Source organism: Vicugna pacos, chromosome 3, assembly GCF_048564905.1.
Source record: "Vicugna pacos chromosome 3, VicPac4, whole genome shotgun sequence".
Classification (NCBI taxonomy): Eukaryota; Metazoa; Chordata; class Mammalia; order Artiodactyla; family Camelidae; genus Vicugna; species Vicugna pacos.
The window spans coordinates 47,138,347-47,159,600 of NC_132989.1; the positions used below are offsets into that span (position 1 = coordinate 47,138,347).

Below are 21,254 nucleotides of genomic sequence, written 5' to 3' on the forward strand. Positions count from 1 at the left end.
TTCCCAACCAACTGTGCAGGTCTCTTAGCTCCCTACAACCCTGTTTCAATCTTGAACTCAAAGCATTCAGACACTCCTGGCACTTTTCTTCCTCCATGTTTTAGCTTCTTGCTGTTTTCTTTCTAACATAACTGAACTTTGTTCTATACTTGGCATAATGCTATTTATCCTTTAAAGGCCAGCTTCAAAGTCATTGCCTCTGAGACAGCAGGCTAATCATAATTACTTTATATAATGCTGATTTGTATAAATTCAAATCACTTGAATATTTTCTTGAAGAGACGAAGTCACATTATGTAGCAATAAGTATACAGTTAATAATACCTCTCTCAAACTTTAAGTATCTGTCATATTGCTGCTTAGTTACTCCAATATCAATAATTACTTAGGTATATAATCTCAGAAGGCATTTGATTGAAGTTTATGAATTATTTCCCATAGACATTTGAATTATGTCCTGAAAATTCCAGTGCCTTTTATTCCAACCCCTTGAATCATTTTAGGGAAAACCATAATGTATGATTCTTTTTCTGCTGAAAATAGTACTATCCAAACTTTAAACAAAGCCCTAATATTTAAAATATTAGAACATTCATATTCTTTTGATATGTTGATTTTTCACATTTGCTTATAGTATGTGTTTCAAATAGGAAATAAGGGGATATAATTTCTTTTTCTTTACTCCTTTTAGCTTTGATGCCACAGGAAGTCAGCTTGCTAACTCCCTGATACCTGATATTTCCCTGACAAAAAAGACTCTGATGAGAATCAGCATTTTCCCCAAGATAGGAGTTGTGTATTCTCATCTTCCTAAAGATACATATGTCCCTTAAAAGCATCCAGAATTATTTCCTGCAAAGCTTCCTCAGTCATAGGAGCACTTCTTAGAGCTGCTATCAGAAAAGCTGAGGGAAGAAAAGCACCATTCCTGCAACTGAAAAAACAAATGCAGCCTAAAATAGGCCAAGCACTTGAACATCAGCAAGATTGAGGGGGTAGGAAAGAACATTTTAAATAAAAAATTGATTAAAAAATTAAAGCTTATCCTTCTGTTCTCTAGCTTAAGTTTTCTGACTTCTTTCTCACTGCTGGAATGTTGTGAAATATACAGATGGTAGAGGAGAATTTGTGTTAATACTTTGTATTTCTTAATTTAGGAAGGTGGTTGGTTGGTTAGGGTGGTCTGCAGCACAATCTGTAATTACACAGATTGCAATTTTTATCTAGTCACAAAGGAAGAGTTACTTTTTGGGGACAATATCAGGATCTCTTCAGATAGGAAAAGTTTCTGTAATTGAGAAACTACTCAACTTTTACGCAAGAGCCCATAACATCCAGGTAATTCCATGCCTATGTGGCCTGTTCGTTTCCCCCAGGTCTGTACTGATCATGACCCCAGATTCTCCATCAAACTCAATCCCTGCCGAGCTACAGGCAATAGCCCCGCTGGGTGCGGACTGCAGGCCCACCACTGGAGGGCGTCTGGATGCTTTCAAACAGCTTCGAAGCGCCTGGAAATGTAGAGCTCGAGGACTGGGAAGTGCAGGAGGAAGAACGTGATATTTGATTTTATTGGGCTAATAAGTACAGGAGAGAACAGACAGGTTTGGGAGCCAAACTAAGCTGCTTGCTTTCTTGGGATCAGCCCTTCTTGCTGAGCCAAGCAAACTCCCTAGAGAGCAAGAGAGCTAATCATACCACGTAGGCCCGAGCCCGTGGAGCCCCGCGAGGGCGAGTCTCGAGGGTTTGCAGCCCCGCAGCGCCGGGCGCCTGGCTAGCTTCCCGTGCTCCGGAGGACACCGTGACGCGTCCCGAGGCGCGGGGACCGCCTCATTATCAGGCAGTCGCGCTTCGGTGGCGGCCGGGCTGAGGTGCTGCAACCTGCTCCAGAAGTCCGGGAACGCAAGGCCTTTTCCGATAATAAAGGAGCTCCTTCCCTGACCCCCATTTCTTGACGCATCGGGTTCGCTCAAAGCGTTTATCCTTTGGGGAGGGGGCAGCGAACCAACCTCGGAGTTGAAATAGAAAAGGTTAAAGGGGTTCCTAGTGGGCTCCTCTGCCGCAATTCATTTCCTCCCGGTCAAAGGTTCGCACTGAATTGTAATCACTTTACACTGTGGTTTTTCTCTATTAAAAAACAAAAGTGTTTTCAGAGCATCACTTTGAAGTCTTGCTTCCTGCTCGTGAGCCTTTAAATCCCTGGTAGGAAGAGGGGAGTTGAAAGGCACATGAGAGATGCTCAGGTTTCCAGATAACCTGGCGCCAGGCAACGTGCGTTGTGAACAACAGGGCAGAGATTTACAAGAACACGTATTCACTGAGGTTCCCTGCCAGCCGGCTGCTGGGACTTTGTGTCACTTGAGGGGCCCAGGAGACAGATTTCGGCTCTCTAGCTACAGGATGGGAACTGGTTTCTTTATAATTGAAAGACCCTACTCTCAGGTAAAAAGATGTCAAATCATTCCTCAGCTCAGATGGAATTCAGCATCCAAAGGGTTACGAGCGTCTGCTGGGTTCGGGCGGAGGAGAGGGCGCCTGGGCACTCCCAGTAATTCAATTAGTCAGGTTTCTGGAAGGTGGGGCCGGGGAGTGGGGTAGGAGGCGTGGGGAAGGAGGAGATTAGGAAAACGCCTCTTTCTCGTGGAGCAGACCAATCCGGTTAGAGTGAAGAGAGAGGAAAAAACCCCGAGCTGTAAGCAAACAGCAGGCCGTTCCCTGACTGGCTGCTCTAGCTATCCCCCACCCCTCCCAAGTAAACTGCAAGGAGGAGAAAAAAAAAAAAAAAAAGCAGCCCACATGACCCGGGCCGCGGCAGCAGCAGCGCTAGCTAGGCGCGGGCTGGCGGCGCCTCCCCCTCTGGGTCCGGGGCTCACACCCGCGCTCGCGCCCACCGCCTGCCCCGCGCCCTGTGCTACACGCCCCCCGCCCCCCCGCGCCGCCCACGTCCACGTTCACGCGCGCGGCCTCGCGCTCCGGTGCGGCGGCTGCTGCTGCTGGGTCGACGCTGCTGTTCGCTTTACACGCAGGTCATTAACGAGGGGGCGTGCCCGAGGAGATTTTTTTTCCCATAAAGCATTTTTTCCTCTCTTTTTTTTTTTCCTCTTTTGCAAAACTGACTTTTACCCCTTTCCACTTCTCTCCAGTCGTTTCAATCCCTCCCGGGCTGCTTGTGCTGCTACAGCCGCACTCAAGTTTATTTTCCCGCCTGGTAAAGGTTTTGGGATTCTGTTGGTGATTTTCACCTCTTGTTGCTGCTGTGCCCACGGAGGGAAAGAGGAGCAGCTGCGGGAGGATCGGGAAGGTTTTCTGATGTAGTCATCGGGGAGGTGCTACACGCTTGTGCGCTCGCTCTTTTTTTTTCTCCTTTCGCATTTCAAACTGATTGATGCATCTCTACAAGTTGCCGGGCTTGGGGTCGGACCAGTTGGAGTCGCAGGGACTCTTCTAAGAGCTCACCCGGGTCTCTTGGTACGGCGTCTGGGGGTTCAGTCTTGCTCCTGGAAGGCGATCGGAGACTGACATCAGCCCATCCAGGAGTTGAAGGGATTCATTTGAAAGTGATTGTTTCCCCTCCCGTTCTCCAGTCGAATAGTTGGGTTGGCGTCGTCCTGCAGGTTTGGGCATCCCAGCTCCTCCTGGCTGGCTGGTTCATAACCTCGGCTCTTCGTTCACTCCAGTGTACTCACTCCCGGCCAAGAAAAGCACGCGCGAGAAATCCCCGAGACTCCGCCAGCGGCCGGGGTGTCGCCTCCCTCCTCCACCGCCGCCGCCGTCGCAGTCTGAGCCCGCCGGGGGACCTGCCGGAAGACGCGAAGAGCCAAACTTTTCTTTGAGGTTTCAGAGGCAAGACCGTTCCTCTCCAGCTTAGCTGCCGCTTAACCAGTTCCAGGACGCCGGCGGAGCTGGGTTTGTGGCAACAGATCCCCACCCTTTTCGGCGCGGCGCGGCGCACCGCCCCGAAGCCGCAGCACCTACGACTCCTCCGAGATTTCCAGGGGTCACCCGGTTAAGGCACAGAGAAGGCGGGGGAAAGGGGGTCCTCAGACTCTTGGGGCCACAGGCGCGACGCCCCCCATCCACACGGAGCCCTCCTCCTGCAGTTTCCCACTGGCCGCCAAAGTAACTTGGAGCGAAGCGGGGCGCAGTGAGAGGGCCTGGGCAGCGGCGAAACCGTGAGCAGCCCGCGGCGCCGACGCTGAGCCGGGCCCGGCGGGCCGGTGTATGTCTCCCTTCGGCCGTGGTGCGCAACTCCCGGTGACTGTGCAGCGTGCGCCGCCGCCCGCTCCGACCCGCGCTGCCGCCGCCCGGCCCGGAGCGCACCTCCTTCTCCCGGGGTAACCGGCCTGCCGCCGCCGCCCGAGACACAGCTTGGCACCCCCTTCCCCCGCCCTCGCCGCCGCCACCACACACACACACACACACACACGCACGCTTCTCTCCATCTTGTGATTCCTTTTTTTCCTTCTGAACCTTCCAGTGGGGGTGCGAGTTTGTCTTTATTCCACCCCCCAACTCCTTCCACCGCCTTTTCTTCTCCCTTTCCTCCCCCTCCCCGGCTTGGTGCGCGCCTCTTTATTTTCTCGCCTCTCTGCATTTTTATTTATTCATATTTATTTGGCTCTTGCTCTCTCAATCTCTCTTCCCTTCCCTCCCACCTTCCCTCCCTCCGTATCTCTGCTCTCTCTCCCCGGAGTGGCGCGTCGGGGGCTCCGCCGCTGGCCAAGCGTGATGTTGCACGTGGAGATGTTGACGCTGATATTTCTGGTGCTCTGGATGTGTGTGTTCAGCCAGGACCCGGGCTCCAAGGCCGTTGCCGATCGCTACGCCGTCTACTGGAACAGCAGCAACCCCAGGTAAGGCAGTGGGGGTGGGGGGGGGAGCGGAAAGCCAGGGCTATCCGGGCCTAGGGGCCCTGCGGAAGGAGCGGCCGCGCCTGGGTCCAGTGCGCATCGGCCGCCTGCGGCGCTCACTCTCAGAGCCTGCATCGCCCGGCGCCGGTGGCTTTCGAGGCGCCCGCGGGAAACGCTCCCGTCGCACCCCTCTTTGTTAAGACGCGGCAAAGACCCCGGGCGTCCCCGGGGTTGCTCAGACCCTCTGCCTCTGCGGAGCGCGGGACACTCGAAAAAGGCGGGAGCCCGGGAGTCGAGACTTCGCTTCCCCACCCGGCAGGCTGGCCAGCATCCGGATCCAGGCGCAGGGCTTGGGCACGGGGAGCCCCAGGTGCCCGCCACCAGGAGCCCCCGCTTGGAGTGCCGGTGCGCAGGGACTGGGGAGAGAACCTGCCAGATATCCCGAAGTTTGGAGGGTTTTTTTGGTTTGGTTTGGTTTTTAATTTTCCTTCCCTTTTTTCCGGTGCGCTCCGAGAGCGCACTGGCTGGGGGAAGTGAAGGGGGCTGGGAAGCGGAAGCTTTAGGTTTTTATTTTCCTCTTTAAGTGGGAGGAAATCATCCGGCCCCTAGGTCAGTCTGGGCCCTGCTTTCTTGGCAGTATAGAGGATTCTCCCACCTCCTCCACCACCCGGTGGGCCAAGGTGCTAGAAAGTTTGGTCTAATGCCGGGTTACGTCATGCATGCGGAGCTAGCTGCTGGAGTTGGCCGAACCGGGAGGTGGGAGCGCTTCGTCTGAAGCCCGGCGGCGTGCAGCAGGAGGAACACGCGCGGTTACCTGGAACCGTTTTGCGGGCGTCCCCGAAGCCCGCAGAGTACGCGGGATGTTAGAGGTGGGCGCCCCGGGTCGCACTAGCGCTCCTGCTGGACCCTGGCCACCCGCAGATGTCCCTTGCTCCCACACCCTGGAATGGGGTAGGAGTGGGGTTGTCCAGAATGCCGGGCGGACCCCTCCCGATCCAGAGTGGGTCCAAGTCCTACTTTCTACCGTGCAGCAGCCCTCTGGGCCCATATTGCTCTGCTTCTCTGGGACTGAGGCCAGCTTCCAGCTGTGGACTGGTCTTAGTCCCCACCAAGAGGGAGGGAAATAGCATTGATTATACGTAAAACCCCAGGCTTTCCCCTAGGTTGGAGTGGAAGTTAGGAGGATAGAAACGGGAGGACAAGGGGAGAGTTTGTGGTTGCTGCGTGTCCAGTGCGCCTGGGGAGAGGGAGCTGACGGGCCACCTCCAGTTTTTCCTACCTCCCAGTGGCCCTCTCCAGTCGGCCTCCCGCCTTCCTTTGTTATGCAGGCTGGGGAAAGATTCCCCCGCTTGAAGTAATGTCCTCTCGGATAAGGATGGGCAGATTTCCTTACAAGCTGTCCACCGGTTTCCAAATGGAGAGTCTCCCCAACTTGCTACCCCAGGAAAGGTAGTCACACCCGGGAAACCCAGGTCATATTTGCACTGCCTGGTCCAAGTGGAGACATCCCTGAAAGTTTGGTTAAAAAGAAAAGTCTCCTGAAGGTGGGTGGTGTGATGGAAAGCAATTTCTTATTTGACATGCCACTTACCACTATTAGGAAAAGAGAAAGAGAAGCCATCCTGCCAGAAGAGATGCCTTTTATTAAAGCTGACAAGACAAATAGAGCAAGCTTTCCAGTTGTGATGGTGTTAAAAGCAAGTCTCATTATGTTGGCTGGTTTTATTCCCTTTTGGGCTTTATTAGACAGCATATACGAAACAGGAATTTATATTTCTAAACTTTAGTGCTTTATTAAATAGAAATTGATTAGTTGAATTTGGGACTATTTGCTTTTGGTTGTCTCCCCCTCCACCCCGCTCCAAACTTCACAGCATAATCTTTTTCTCATTGTATTAATTGTTTTGGATACTTGGGTGTTCCAGTCATCTGGGTTAAAACAGAAAGAATTAGCAACATTCCCACTCTGCCCCTCCTTCTTAACCTGTCAAGCTAGTCTGAGTTAGTTTGAGGACATTTTATCTTAGGTTCTCTCTGTTTTATGCTTTTGATACTGTTGTTTGGTTTGAGATTAGTACATTGATTTCTGTCACAGGTCATGTTTTTTAATAGATCTGCCCTGCATGTAGAAAATTCTTCTGCTCAGGAAGCCATGGTGGCTTTGAACCTACCCAAAGTTAATCTGTAGAATTTTAGAATACCAAGAGTATTCTCAAGTCAGTGTTCTTATTTGAGGTTTGTGGAAATATCTTTCTATTCGATCATTAACAATTTAGTAATGTTCAAAAGAAAGAATGAGGTGCCCCCCCCCAAGAGATTCAGCTCTAACTTTAGTACTCTTAGAGGCTTGTAGTTGTGTTATCTTCATATGTTACCACAGTAAAACTTCTACTTTAAAAAGTAATGTAATTTTAAAATTACGTACTGGTGCACAAATTTATCTTAGAAATTTTGAATAAGATGGTGCTTTTCTGGTGAATAAAGAACAGTCAGCTTGGATGTAATTTAAAAGGAGCCAAATGCAAAATAAGTAATTTAGAAATAAACAGTTCATCACAAAAGATAGTGAAAAAATATTTTAGAAAATTTGCGGAGGTTTACTAAATTTAAACATTTTAATGTTTTACATTTCCTTTTCATCTGCGTTATCACTTTGTAAAGTAAGCTAGCCATGACTTTCGGTTTTACCTAAATCCTCTCTTTTAAGATTTTGCTAAACTAATAAATATAATTAGATGTAAATCTTTTGGGAAAAAGTGGAAAACTTTAACTGCGACTTAAATAGATTTAAAACGCTCTTCTCTTAGAAGAAAAGTTAGATTGGACATATTAAGCTGATCATAAATGGATATTGTGGCAAAATGAAGTAAATATATTTAAAGTTATACTAATGAACTATACTAATGAACATAGTTTATCAGCTGCTTTGGATTTCATTACTGACTCTACTGATACCATAAGCATCCATTGATCCACAGAGGGAAAAATTTAAAACTTACTGTCAGATAGTTTTGCTATTAGGATCTGTCTTCTCAGGTATTCACTTCTGTGAAGTAGATATTCAGTTTTCAAATGCTGATAACTTTTTAATTGACAGTATTTATTGGGCCGTGGGCCAAACTGATTTCGTGCTGACTTGCCAAAGACCTCTAACGTAGCAACTGAGACCTGTCAGTCTGAATAGAAATATAGGATAACATTAGAGTAAATGCATTTTTCATAAACATTTGAGAAGTTGCATGAGTTTCACCTCAATAGTGAGAGCAATAGGAGGATCCTTTTAATGTTATGCCAAATTCTGAACCGGCATATTACTAAGTTTGAGTAATGAAAATCCAAGTCAAGAGGAATACAACTGTTCTTAATTTCTTTAATAATTGAGAAAGCTTTAAAGTGCCTTTAAAAAAGACTTTTGATTATAAAACTTTCTTTGTGTTCTCCCTTAGTAGCTCTTCTTAAAAGATAGAGGTGACTCAATATTAAGAGTATGCCTCTTAACCTGAAGCATGCTATAAACAGTTTGGTGCTTCCAAAGAGAATATTTTGTCAAATGCTGTGTATATTGAAAAGTTCTTGGATTCATTTGACCAGTTGCCAAAATGATGCTAGTATAATTAAACATGTCTCTTTCTGGTTGGCATTAATGAATGGAATAGTAAAATAATACAATGTAAAATATAACCAGCACACTTTAAGAGTACTGATATTCCTCAGCTACTACTTTGCTTCTGTCAAGGTTTGAGTATCACCAATTTGAAATGTTATTCTCTTATGGGAAAAAAATATCTGTATAATTCATCCCGGGTTGTCTAAATTTTAACCTAATCATATATTTTCTCTGGACTTGTAAATTAGACATTTCATGTTAGAGTAGCAGGTAATTGGCACCATTTAGTTTTGCTAACATGTAATCTTGGAGTTGTGAAAGTGATGTGAATTCTAGGTCAGCATTCCCAGACCTTTCAGGCAGTATAGGTCATAAGCATGTGACTAGAGAGAAGTAGTAACATTTTTTTCCTAATCATAACCCTTGGGTATTTTTCCTCTTTTAAAATTTACTTGTTTTGTTTGTAAAAATCTGAGCTGTTACTGTTTTATTATATGTGTACTAGTACTGAGCCTTTTCCACTGACAAATGAGATCAATTTGGTTTAAATCTAAGAATTTGTTTGGAGGAAAGATGGAAAGTTGATTTTGGTTTTGAATGTGTTTTATCACCAAACTTGTTAAGGATTAACTTTATTTTTTTGAAATTTTAAGTGTTTTAAATAGTATTTTACACATTAGAGACTTGAAAGTTTTTCAAGTAAAAGGCATTACTTAGAATCTTTTAACTTTATTAACTCTGAACCTCAGTGTAATGTATCACTTTATTGGATGTAATGAGGTAATTTTATTATTTTGATATTTATATCAAGTTTTATCTGAACTTCTGGATAAAAATAAGATAGTGTGATAAAGATTTATCCCATGTTTTTACCCTCATCCATTTATACAAAGCCTGAAATGAATCTTCCCCCTTTCATCCTGTTTTTGATTTAGACATTTGTAGGAGAAAACTATGCGTCTTATTTTTGGCCAGTTTTCCATAGAAGTTTGAAAGCAGAATAAACTACTGAGATGTTATGTTGCATCAGTTTTATGCATTACATTATATATTCGTAATAAGCTATCAAAAACAGTCAACTGTTTTTTTAGGTGACTAAAACTGGAACATCAGTGCTGTTTGAGGCACACTTGGCTGTACAATGTAATTTGGCATTTCCAGTGTGAGGACCAAGGTCAATAAACTCCTTGTGATGAAAAGAACCAGGGTGAGCCTTCAGTAGTTCGTTACTCCCTGTTAGTTGATTTTAGTGATAGTAACTCAACCTTATTGGCTCCCTGGCTGAATATCTTTTTGCCATGTGTGTTCTGGCTGATAATCAGTAGTTTTAGAGGCTTCCACCTTTGAAGGCTGAGGATCGGATTTGGAAGGAGCCCTTAGTTATTTGGGGGCAAATTAACCTTGTGAATTTCTTGCCATTTAATCTTGCAAGATGCCTTCTGAACAGGCATTTCATTGCATTCTGTCCACTGTCCTGATTTCCTGTTGGATAGGGACAGATAAAGATGAGCGCCTCCTTTTCTCCCCTGTTGCTATGAACCAAGCAAGCTACCAGCTTCATGCTGGGCCAAGAAAATGAATGAATACAATTAGTCCTTCAGGAGTCTTGGCCTTTGCAAACTTAGGCGTATATGCCAAAAGAATGTACCTTTGAAAAAAAGAAAATATTAAAATATAAGATGAACCAAACATAAGAATATGTTAAGAACAGAATTTTACTTAGGGGTAGCATTTGGTTTATTGTTAAGTGTTTTTTTTTTTCCCCAATGTAAATCATTTGATTAGACATTTTTTAAAAAGATGCCCCTGAGCCTGCTTCACTTTTTGTGTTTGTTTTGAATAACTTCCAGGAGTAATGAGGGTTTAAAAAGCTGTAATATTTTATTTTAAGTAATGAACCACCCTATGTTAACTGATGCCATATTATTGGTTTTCTTTTCAGAAACTAAAGAAACTGTTAAAAAATATCAGCCCTAAATAGCATGCTGATGTTGAAAAGGAAGCTGGAGTGTGCCTAAGTATAGTGAGGGAGGCCCTGGCCACTAACCCTGAGGACTCAGTCAGGACCAGTTTTCCAGACTGAGGAAAAGTGGCCTTTTGATCATTTGTGACGGATCACACCTTCATATTCAGATACAAAAACCTCAAAGAGGAGTGTAAGAAATGAGATATTAATATTCACTTTTAGTAATTTGTCTTGCGGTAGTGGTCTTAGACAGCTAAACGTCAATAAATTACTGTCTCTTTTAAGGGCCTGATTTATATTATTAGATTTATATTTTAGTCTGCTTCTCAGCCTGTATCCTGAACTGTTTTGTAGAAAAGTTTCTTGTGATTAATTTGAACTTCTAGTGTTTCTGAACGGGATATTACTCACTACCAGGAGATCTGTTTCTTCTGAAATTTGCCTGCATTTATGTTTTCAAAATTGTCAGTTATAAACAAGGCAGCACAATGACACAGAACCACTTAGTTTAAAATTAAAAGGTAATAATGCAGGTTTTCCTGTATGGTAACTATTATGCCTAGTGTTGAGCATAAATGGAAAACGTTCCTTATATTTTAATAGTCTTTACTGCTTATTGTACTCTGAAGCATTTATTGAGAACTACTGAAATCTCCACACTGTTTTCCAATCTGAAATGTATGTGGATGGAAACTCTTGATTTTGAGACTTTTGAATATATTATTCAAACAGTGTGCCATAAATTTCAATAAAACCATTATTTTAAAATTGTGAAAACTCCTTGAGTTAGCTAGCTGCTGAGAGACAGTAGTGTACCACAGTGATGGTTAGTTCAGCTTTCATTCAGGTAGAATTCTATCATTTTCAATAAGGGAAAATAAACCTTTGTCATCTTGAGAAACATCCTTCATGCAATTGACAGTTGACAGGTTGAAGAAAATGTTACTGTCAGGTCTTATTTTCCCCTCAAGTGAGAAATAAAAATAGTTTTGAGTGATTTTTTAAAAAATCTATTTAAAAATGATTTCACAATGGAGGAAAATGTTTTTAATTTTTATGTGTATGTCATAGAATTAACCTGCCCTTTGCTTCACGGAAGGTCATCAAGTTACAGTTCCAGGAGAGATTGTCTGACAGCTAAGTTCCTAGGGTGTTTACTTTAAAAAGTCAAATACAGTTGGTTGGTTTGTAACAGGATATCACTGGGCATTTTATGGTGGAATTCTGTAAGATATAAAGATCGCTGTTACTCCTGTTACTGCTTCTTAAGTGGCTTGATTTTCATGACTGATGATCATGATTCTCGTATGAAGTACAAGTGGGAATTTTGGTTTTGTGAGATCTCTATGTATGTGCATTGGACAATCACGTTATTAGCACACAAAGATCAGACCTTTTAAAAAAATTGCTTTGCTATTAAAATTTTTCAGTAACTGCACAGTGTAATCCATAGGTTTCCATGTGGAAATGCATGAATACATACTTGGAGATTAGAAAAAAAATGACAAAGTTGTTGTTTCTCGATTTAGAAAAGCTATGTTTTTGGCTTTCAGTTAAATCAGCGTTTCTTTTCTTTCCTCCTAGAAGCAGCCATCTTGTTTTAAGACCGATTTTATTTCTTTCATGAAAATGGTCCGGAAATGAATATGGACGATAGAAAAGGACTGAACCACTTTATAATCATTTTGGCAGGGCTCTACATTTAAAGCTCTATCTCAGGTTATTTGTGAGCTCACTAAAATGCTGTCTATTTGTATTTTGTTGACAAAAAAGGGTATTTTAACTTAGTGATACTATATTTTAAACCCAGATATATTATTTTTTTCATGTTAAATGTTGGGCTGTACCATGTGTACCTATGTAGTTTTCTCTGGATGCTTATAATTTATTATAACTTGTAAGTAATATATTAATAGCTTATATTATCACCCTCCACCCTGAACTCCTGACTTCCTGCTTCTGACTATACTTAGTAGTCTTTTTTATTTGTTGGTTGTCATTCTTTTTTCCAAATTGCTCAGCAGTACCAGAAATCTTTCTCTAGTAAGAGGTACTGATAAATATGTAGGTACCTCAAAAATGAAGCATGTGGGGTGCTTTAAGAAGCATTATATGAAGTCAGAGCCTTTTGTCCCTGGAATATAGGCTTTCTTACTAAACCATTCTTGTGGGTTCTTCTAGAAAGTTATTTTGGAAGTGAATTCATATTTGTTATTTAAAATTACAAGTGTACTAATTGAGTCTGCTCTATTTTTCCACCATGTTTTGTATTTTTGGATACATTTGGAAGAACATGTGGTCTAGTTAAACTTTACCAAAAATTTATACTACACTTCTTGCTACTGCATCTGTTTGATGATGTCTGGAAACGTTATCCCCATGTACTGCAGTAAAAACAGAATTTCTTAAGATTAATTTCAAAGTAACCTGACTCAGTCAGTCAGATTAAACTGGGCACAGATTGAATACTGCTTATGTCACAGATTGCTTCAGTCCATTAGAGGTAGGATTTTTGGTGGTTGCAGATGCAGTGTAAAGGCGGTAAATAAAATACATGTCTAAGAGCAGACTCATGGACTTCTCATCAGAGTCCAGCTATGAGTTGACAGTTTTTGTACCAAAAAGCTTTCCTCTGCTATCCATCATCTGTTTTTCTTTGGCTGTTGGAGAAATCTAAAATAACCGAGTATTCAAAGTGACCTTTTTGTCTTAAATGAACTAACAAATGCTTTTTTTTTTTTACTGCTTCTAAGGTGTCAGAGTGTCCATTCTACTTTTATTAGTGATTTATTTCTGTGTGTAGAAACTATAATTAGCAATGCGCTCTTGCCTCCTATTATGAAAATGCATAGTATAGAAGTAAATGAAACTATTTTCTCCTGTTAAAAATGCAGTCTTGTAGTTTGAATAAAATCAAGTCATGGCTTATTTTGGTTGGGTAATTATAGTGCTAATTGTTATCCAGATTTGATGGTGATGGGCATGATACTTAATGTTTTTTGAAACACAGACACCCGTGGCATAAACGGCTTTATCACATTTCCCTAACTTTATGATATAATATATAGGGGACTTAACCTTCTGGTTAAGTTTTTTTTTTTAAATAGTATTTAATTTTATGGAGATAATTGGGAACAGGAAAAAAGGGAAAAATAATTCTAAATATGAAGAAATTATCTTTTGTGTTTAACAATTAGGTTAAACAAAGTGGGAGCAAACGAGCCTAGTTCCCCTTCTATTGTTTCAGGGCAAGAAAATACAGACAGATGTCAGAATGTGGAAGCTGTGACCTCTGACCCACACAGCATGGCCACTGCCGTGGCACACAAGTGTCCTGAGCCACCATCGTAGCAGCACTTTTTGAAGTGACTGACACTTTAGCTGGAGAACCTGAAACTGATTCTGTAGTTCTTTGCAGCTCTCCGAGGTTTCAGTCTTTTTAGCTCCAATTTTAAGTTAACTTACCTTTTATGAAAGATATTTCTTTGTTTGGCTCAGACAGAGCTTTTGTCACTTCTAGATGGATTCTGTATCCCTGTCGTCACTCTCAATCCTTGCCTCCCAATAAATTTATTCCTCTGGTTGGGATAATGGAGGAGGCTCAGACATATGGATCTGCTGTGCCCAAAGTGTCTGCCTGCTTTATTTAGCTAATACGTGTTTTTTTTTAAAGACAGATGAAAGCACTGGTTTTTTTAAAGGTCTTTTCTTTTAGTCTGTGCTCTGCAATCCTGCCAATAATCCCTGGGTTCAGGCAGACCATTAATGTTGTAGATACTGTGGCATTCAGTGTTTTCTTCATATATTTGTTTACTGTTACTGCTTCAATAAACTTTTATACCCATTTTGGTAGTTTTCTGGCAAGGGCTCCATTTATTAAAATTTAGTGACCCAGCACTAAGAGGGGTACAGTTCAGATAGTGGTGCTCCTGACAGGGTTTTATGTCAAACTAGAGAAAATAATAGGGAAATGAAAGCTGCCAAAATGTGTCTCCCAATTACTAATTAATCAGGCGAGAAAGGACCTCAGTGACAGATCTGGTGTCTGCCACAACACCAACTCCGGGGATGCCTTATTTCAAGTATTGTATAAAACAAATTGAAGTAAGCCTCAGGGAATGTAGCACCCAGACATTTGATACCACCAGTGCTAATTTTTTTTAAGTCTGTGAAAAATAAAGCAAAAGACAAAATTTGAAAGTGAATTTGTGTACTCTTCATTGATAGTATCAAGACATAAAGCGACTCTGTATTTCACTTATTAATAAGCAATGCTTTTATTCTTATTCTGATTTCACTATAGATATGATAGTATTCTTGGCTTTAGTATTGATGCAGCATTGTATACATACTTTATTGTCGACAGAGACTCGGGGGAAAATTCAAAACTTTTTCTGTCATATGCCTGTCATCGATATTTTAAGCATTACTGTGTTTGAAATACAAAATCCACCCCCCCCATATATGTTTTTGCTGTGCTGTCCCAGAGGTTTCAGTCTCTTCTGGCAATGTTCCCACCGTGGTTGCTGGACCCATAGTTAAATGCCTGTTATTAGTGTATTTTTTCCATAGCATTTACAACCTAAAAAGAAAGGGTCTTGTCTGGAACTATAGTTGTCAGGGGAACAATGAAAACTAATTATACACTCTGCTATCACCGTTGTCAACTATACTCTTGGGAAAACAACAACATGACACTGTGTGTGTGTGTGTGTGTGTGTGTATGGATGAATGGGGGTGTGTATATGTATACAGATACTCCATATGAATATATATATACATGGGGTCAGACTTATCTGATGGCTTAACTTAAAACTCTGGATTCCCTGAAGCAAAAAAAAAATATATATATATATATATATATGAAGGACGATCTACTTCAGTCAATTAAATAGAAACATAGCAATTCTTTACTGGGAAGAGGGTTCCTGCTTTATTATCTCTCTTTAAAATATGAACTAAGAGATTCAGCAGTATTTATGATTCTGACTATCTCATTATTTTGAGTATTATTTTGGAATAGTCCTGTTATCGGTACATCTATGCTATGAATGTATTTGACTATTACTATATAATTATCTCTTTTACAAATTGTTATGTCTTTACTGAGCTCTAGAATTTTGTGTTGGTATCTGGTTATTTGAGGACTAATCACTTGGTTTGTTTATTCTGTATTTCTCTCTTTCTCTTTTGATGGCTTTGACCATTTCACTGTTCAGTAGGTGGATTTGAGGAAGAAAATAAAATAAATGACTTTTCTGTAACTTATAGTAGCTTTGGTATGAGATTTGGTAAGAAAAGACTGAGACTATTGAATAACTTGAGGTTTTGGAATGAATTTTGGATTTCAGTCATCCATGCCTTCCCTGTTCTCTGGTACCACATAGAATCAGGACTTGGCCCTCTATAATGTTTTCCATTACTATTTCAATTCCTTGGGTGAATTCTCTTTACTATATTTATAACCAAAGTCAAATGGACAGATTCAGAAATTATGTATTGATTTAAACTTAGTTTTCCAAGTTTTGAAAGCAACATTAAAGCTAACTATGTAATAGTAATAATATAGCCCTATATTGAATATCTGGAAGTTACAGTTGATAAAATATTTATTGAGTGATATGTATGGATACCAGAAGACATACAGTGGATTCAGAGATGAATAACATAGCATATGTACCCTTAAGGAACTTGCAGTTTTGTGTAGATTTAAAAATTTTGTACGTGTAATCACAGTACAAAGTAGAAAATAAGAAATCACATATGGATTTATTCTGCAAATACTTATTGAGTGTCCACGGTGGGCCAGGTATTGTTCTTGGCACTGGAGATGTTGCAGTAAACAATATACAAACAACACCCCTGCCATCATGAAGCAGTCAATTAGTGATTTCTAGATGACTGCTTCTCACACTCTAATGTGCACACAAGTCCGCTGGGGTTTTTGTTGACATGCAGATTTATATTCAGATCTGGGGCAGGGCCTGACATTCTGCATTTCTAGCAAGCTCCCACATGATGCTGATGCTGCTGGCCCATGAGCCACAATTTGAGCAGCAAGGTTCTAGAGAAATCAGTGGGAAAGAGATTACTTCTGGCTCTTCGTCAAGGGCTCTTGGTTGTATTTGCCCTGAATTTTCTGTGTAGTTCTACAGTTTCTCAAGTGGCTCAGTATTTGCATGAATGCAAGTTACTCGTCTTAAGCCTAGTAGTCTTCATTTCCAGTGACTATCCCCCGAATCTCAGACAAATCAACAAGATTTTTACATTGAGGTTCCTGCATCGTTAATATACACCACTCATAAAAGTAACAGGCCAGGGACTTTGTTATAAGTCTTGCTCTTCATAGACAAATCTACTGGAGTGAAAATATTGCCTTGGTCCAAAAAGTTTAAGGAGGATCTGATCATAAATGTCTAAATATATTTGCAGATCCTCCCTAGAGGTATTTTCTGGGGCAATGCCAGAATTACACCTCAGAAACAGATTTTTAACACTTTCCAATTTAAATCCGTATGGTTAAATGAACCTCAAATGTTTATTTCACATTCAGCACAGATGATTAACAGTGTCTCTGCTTCTCCTGGCTGAGTTTTTTGTGGGTGACTTTAGGAGCCTCCACTTCCATGGAGACTAGGGGGGGGGAATATCTGTGTGCTCTAAAATTCCACAATTCTAGTTTCCTTAGTTAGAAATCTTTGTTTCTATAGGGTCTGGGGGATAGAGTCCATAAATATGCTTCTGCGTTTTTTCACAGCGTATATATCATTTGCTTTAGCAAAATAAAATTATGCGATGTTTGTGTTAACAAGTAAGGGTGGAACTAGTTAAGTTTAGGTGACTCTGCCTGCCTGCTTCTTGTTTCTCATGCTGTGTGTATAAATACAATATTACTGCTCTCCTGAGTGAACTTTGAAGTCTCTGAATGTCTAAGTAGACTTATTTAACTGATACACCTTGGTGGAACAATTATAAAAAGAAAGATGAAACTGTTTATCTGTGAAACAGTTATACTTTCATGAAAGTAAGCCAAAAAAGGGAAGGGTGATGAGCACTCTTAATTCAAGTATCTTTTTGTTTTTAATAACAATTATACCAACACTTTTTTATAGTTAATTATCAAACAGAAGCAAATCTTTTCAATTTTAAATCCTTGGTGAAATGGATTTCATTAAAACATTGTGTAACTTTTATAAGAACTATCAATATTATTAAGAATAACCAAGACATTAAGAATAAATCAAGACATTTGTATTTTGCTTGTTTTTTTTGTAGATTTATCTTTATGCTCGTCATGGTATAAATAAGGATCTGAGACAGTGACTTTGAGGTGACACCCACTTAAGAGTTTCCAGTTTTATGATTCTCATAGATAAAGGAATTTGAGAATCTTCTGTGACTATGTATGAACTTAACGTGGTTCCTAAAAAATAAGTGTGCTCTGTGCTTAGAGGATTACTAAATGTAGAAATGGGGTATCTTCAGTGATTAAAATGATATCATTTGCATATCTCTAAGGAATAGCTTTGTTCAAAATGGAGTTGATGCCGTAAAAATGTATGGTCATTGCCATGTTTAGGTAAAAAAGAAGATGCTCAATAGTTCTAACTGTTGTTTTGCCCCTCCATTTTTTTAAAACAGGAAAATAAATGCATTAAATAGTTTTTTTTTTTAACTCACAGCTATTAACAGTGATTTGTCCTCAGATTGATAGGTTGTAACCAGATTCCTTGATAGATTGATATGTGTGCTTTTACAGATTGTTTCAACTGCATAAAGTAAAAGCATTGAATTTATATACTTTTTTTGTTTTTAGTTTTAATAAGAGCAGCTATTTTGGGTAGAACTTTGAATGCATTTCAATGTTGCCTAGACAAGGCTCAGAGAGTGAAAATACTGAAAATCCTACATCAGATTAGATTTTTCGATTGTCTTTCTTAAAGTATTTTGTGTTACATTTCAGATCTAGTTAAATTTCAGCTCTAGTTGTGTTGGAAGTATGCCATTTGTAGTGATGAATCTGAACCTCAGTTTCTTCACCCTAATAAATGGGCATAATAAAAACAATGTTTCTCTCAGATCTGTGAAAATTTAAAGGAAAATATATCTGTAACAGGACTTTAAAAATGGTTATAAAAATTAGAATGTAGATTGAGAGGATCACCTCACTTTGCACAGATGAATCTTGCTCAATAATTCTCTATATTCTTGTAAGTTGCATAGAAAATACATTCTTAAACAAAAACTTAGTTTCAAAATATCATGGGAGAGGTGACTTTTTAAAAAATCAAGTTGTCTTATTTTGTAATATATGTTGCTCCTGATAGATACGCGATTTATGCAGTTACATCGGGTTATCTTTTAAAGGAATTCACATTTCAGGCTTTGTCTTGTGATTTCTACATGAGTAATAATGTGTGAAGAGTGACACTTGAGTGGCAAATCTGCTGGGACCTTCTTCCAGAAAGGAATTTTGGATCTCCTTTGTGAAGTTGGTCAAGTTTATTTTTAATGCCCTCTCAGTCTGTCTCGAATATATTGTTTCCTCTTTGACTTCTAACACCCTGATATTCTTCTTTGGACTTCACAGGTATAATGAGATATCTCCATCTCAAAGGAGAAATTAATGAATACCGACACCCTCTTGGAATGCTTGTATTTCCAATGAGGAGCTTGTTGAAACAAATCAATTCCTGTCTGGGGCTGTTCCTTACAGGCAGCCTGGCTGTCCCTGGGACCCTTGGATTCTTCTGAATCCTCCTGCCAGAAGAACAGGGTTTAGCCTCTTGACGCCTCCGTGCTTAAAACACTGCTTAAAAAAAAAAAAGCAGTCATGTTATCAACTGCTTTTAAACTTAGTGTATATTAAAATACACACATTGATCTTAGGACCATAAAGAAATCATAACAGCGTCTAGCTAAGAAAGGAAACAGAATTTGTCAAGGAACACACATTTTAATGCACTGAAACCTGAGTTTCTTTAACACATTACTGTCAAAGGGCCACTTTCCTGAAGACTTGTCTGGTGGTTATTCAAAGCAGGTTTTATGTCATATGTTTATAGTTATTTGGGATAATAGCAAGTGTGCCTGTTACTTGTTTTACAATCGCAATCATATATAATTATTTTATAACATTTGAGTGAGGTATAAATCTTACTTAAACCCAACAAAATGTAATTCATAAGGGAAATTATCAATGGTCCTTATGTGCTATGCCCAGAAATTTAGTGACAACTGAGGGCAGCACTTGGCAATAAAAATACTAAAGTTAATTTTAGCAATACCAAAATTACTTGAGAGAGCATCACTAACTCTGCATAACTGATTTTCCTGAAAACTACAGTCTTAATATTTAGTATTGCCATGCTCCCTGGAATATCCTATTGAACTTTGTTACTCGTGTATCATTTCATACAAAAGTGGGTCTTTTGTTCTGCTAAATTGGAAGTGAAAATTGTTAAGGGAATGAGCTTGCTGTTAGTTTAGTTTAAGTTTTAAACTTTGTAATTTTATATTACATGGATTCAGTGTCTGATGAATGGTTAAGGTTACAATCCCTTCCTGTCCTCAGTGTTCCAGGCTTCCTTCCTTGATAAAAGGGTAGTCAAGAAGTTTACATTTTGATGATTTACTGAGACTTTGTATTATTAAAAAAATTCCTTATCACTCTTATATGTCAGTTAAAAAATACCAACCAGAGACTCCATTCAGCTAGGCTGACTCAGTATTTCCTTTGCATGAGAGCTTGATTGATCAAATTGAGTGTATAGCAATTCAGTAATTCCTTAAGATGTTCAAATGATTGAATTTAGTTGCATTTTAATTATTTAGCTTTTATTAATATGGTAAAGAGTGCAGTGAAGATTAGAGCTGAACATATTTCAGTGCATTTGATGAATTTAGACAAACATGATAGAACAAGCTGATCCTAGTATACCTCACCTTTTACCTTACACTTTCTGAGGAGGGGAGGTTTGAGTTATCTTCATTCTCTTTACAAAGTGCCCAATTAGGTCAATGTATTTTACATGTTTAAAAAACAGACAGTGGTGAACTGCGCTTTAATAGTAGGTAGTCCTAAACTCGAATTTTTGAGTTTGGACAGCTGCAAATCACCCTTTAATTTCTCTCCTAAAAATTTTTTGGATCATCTGACTTCCCTTATGGAGATACTGTAAAACATGAATAGAATGTAAAATTAGGTCTTTAAGAAAAAGAATGAATTCTGTTTATTGATTTGAATGGAATAATGAGCATTATAATTGGTTACAGCAAACAACTATGATTTTTTTTTCTCCGGTATCTAACTGAAATCTCTAGTAATTTTATATGTTCTTAATCATCTTAGTAAAATTTGCCAAATGTCACTTCAGGTTAGTTTTTTGACACTGACTCCTTAAAAAAAAAATTAAACCAACTGGGCAATTACAAAAATATTTACAGTTAAATAGCTTTTTGTTTTTGTTTTTTTAAATAAAGAGAATATCTCTACGTTTACCTCAACAAAAGGCAATGTAAACTTACAGGAAAAACTCCATAGACTTTGATACAGTATTAGAACCACCTCCCTCCCCAGCCCACCTCTCACCTGCCATCCCATAGTAAGCCACTGTGAGTGGTGGGAAGTGAGTGTGACTTTTTTTTTTCAGTCACTCTTTTCGAAGCCACTGATCTCCCTTCTGGACATTGCCAAGACAGCAGCACGTGTACTAGTATTGCCAGAGCACACTCTTAATTCTGGGTGTTGGGTGATCACAGCTTCTTTTTAGGACACACTTGAATTGGTGGTATGTGTGAGATCCGATTTGGAAGCCACTCAAGGAGTTTG

At 40.4% G+C, this 21,254-nt stretch overlaps 1 protein-coding gene across 2 annotated transcripts in view; it reads left to right on the forward strand.

Moving 5' to 3' along the window:
- The first annotated feature begins 2,809 nt into the window (after positions 1-2,809).
- The window catches only part of EFNA5 (ephrin A5), a 267,270-nt gene continuing 248,825 nt past the window's right edge, over positions 2,810-21,254 (forward strand). The window contains exon 1 of one of the 2 annotated variants that reach the window (XM_031673195.2): positions 2,810-4,853. In XM_031673195.2, the coding sequence (XP_031529055.1) occupies positions 4,729-4,853 (125 nt within the window). In that variant the 5' untranslated portion in view covers positions 2,810-4,728. The remainder of the gene's footprint in view (positions 4,854-21,254) is intronic. The other variant, XM_006207985.4, reaches the window with a different exon arrangement.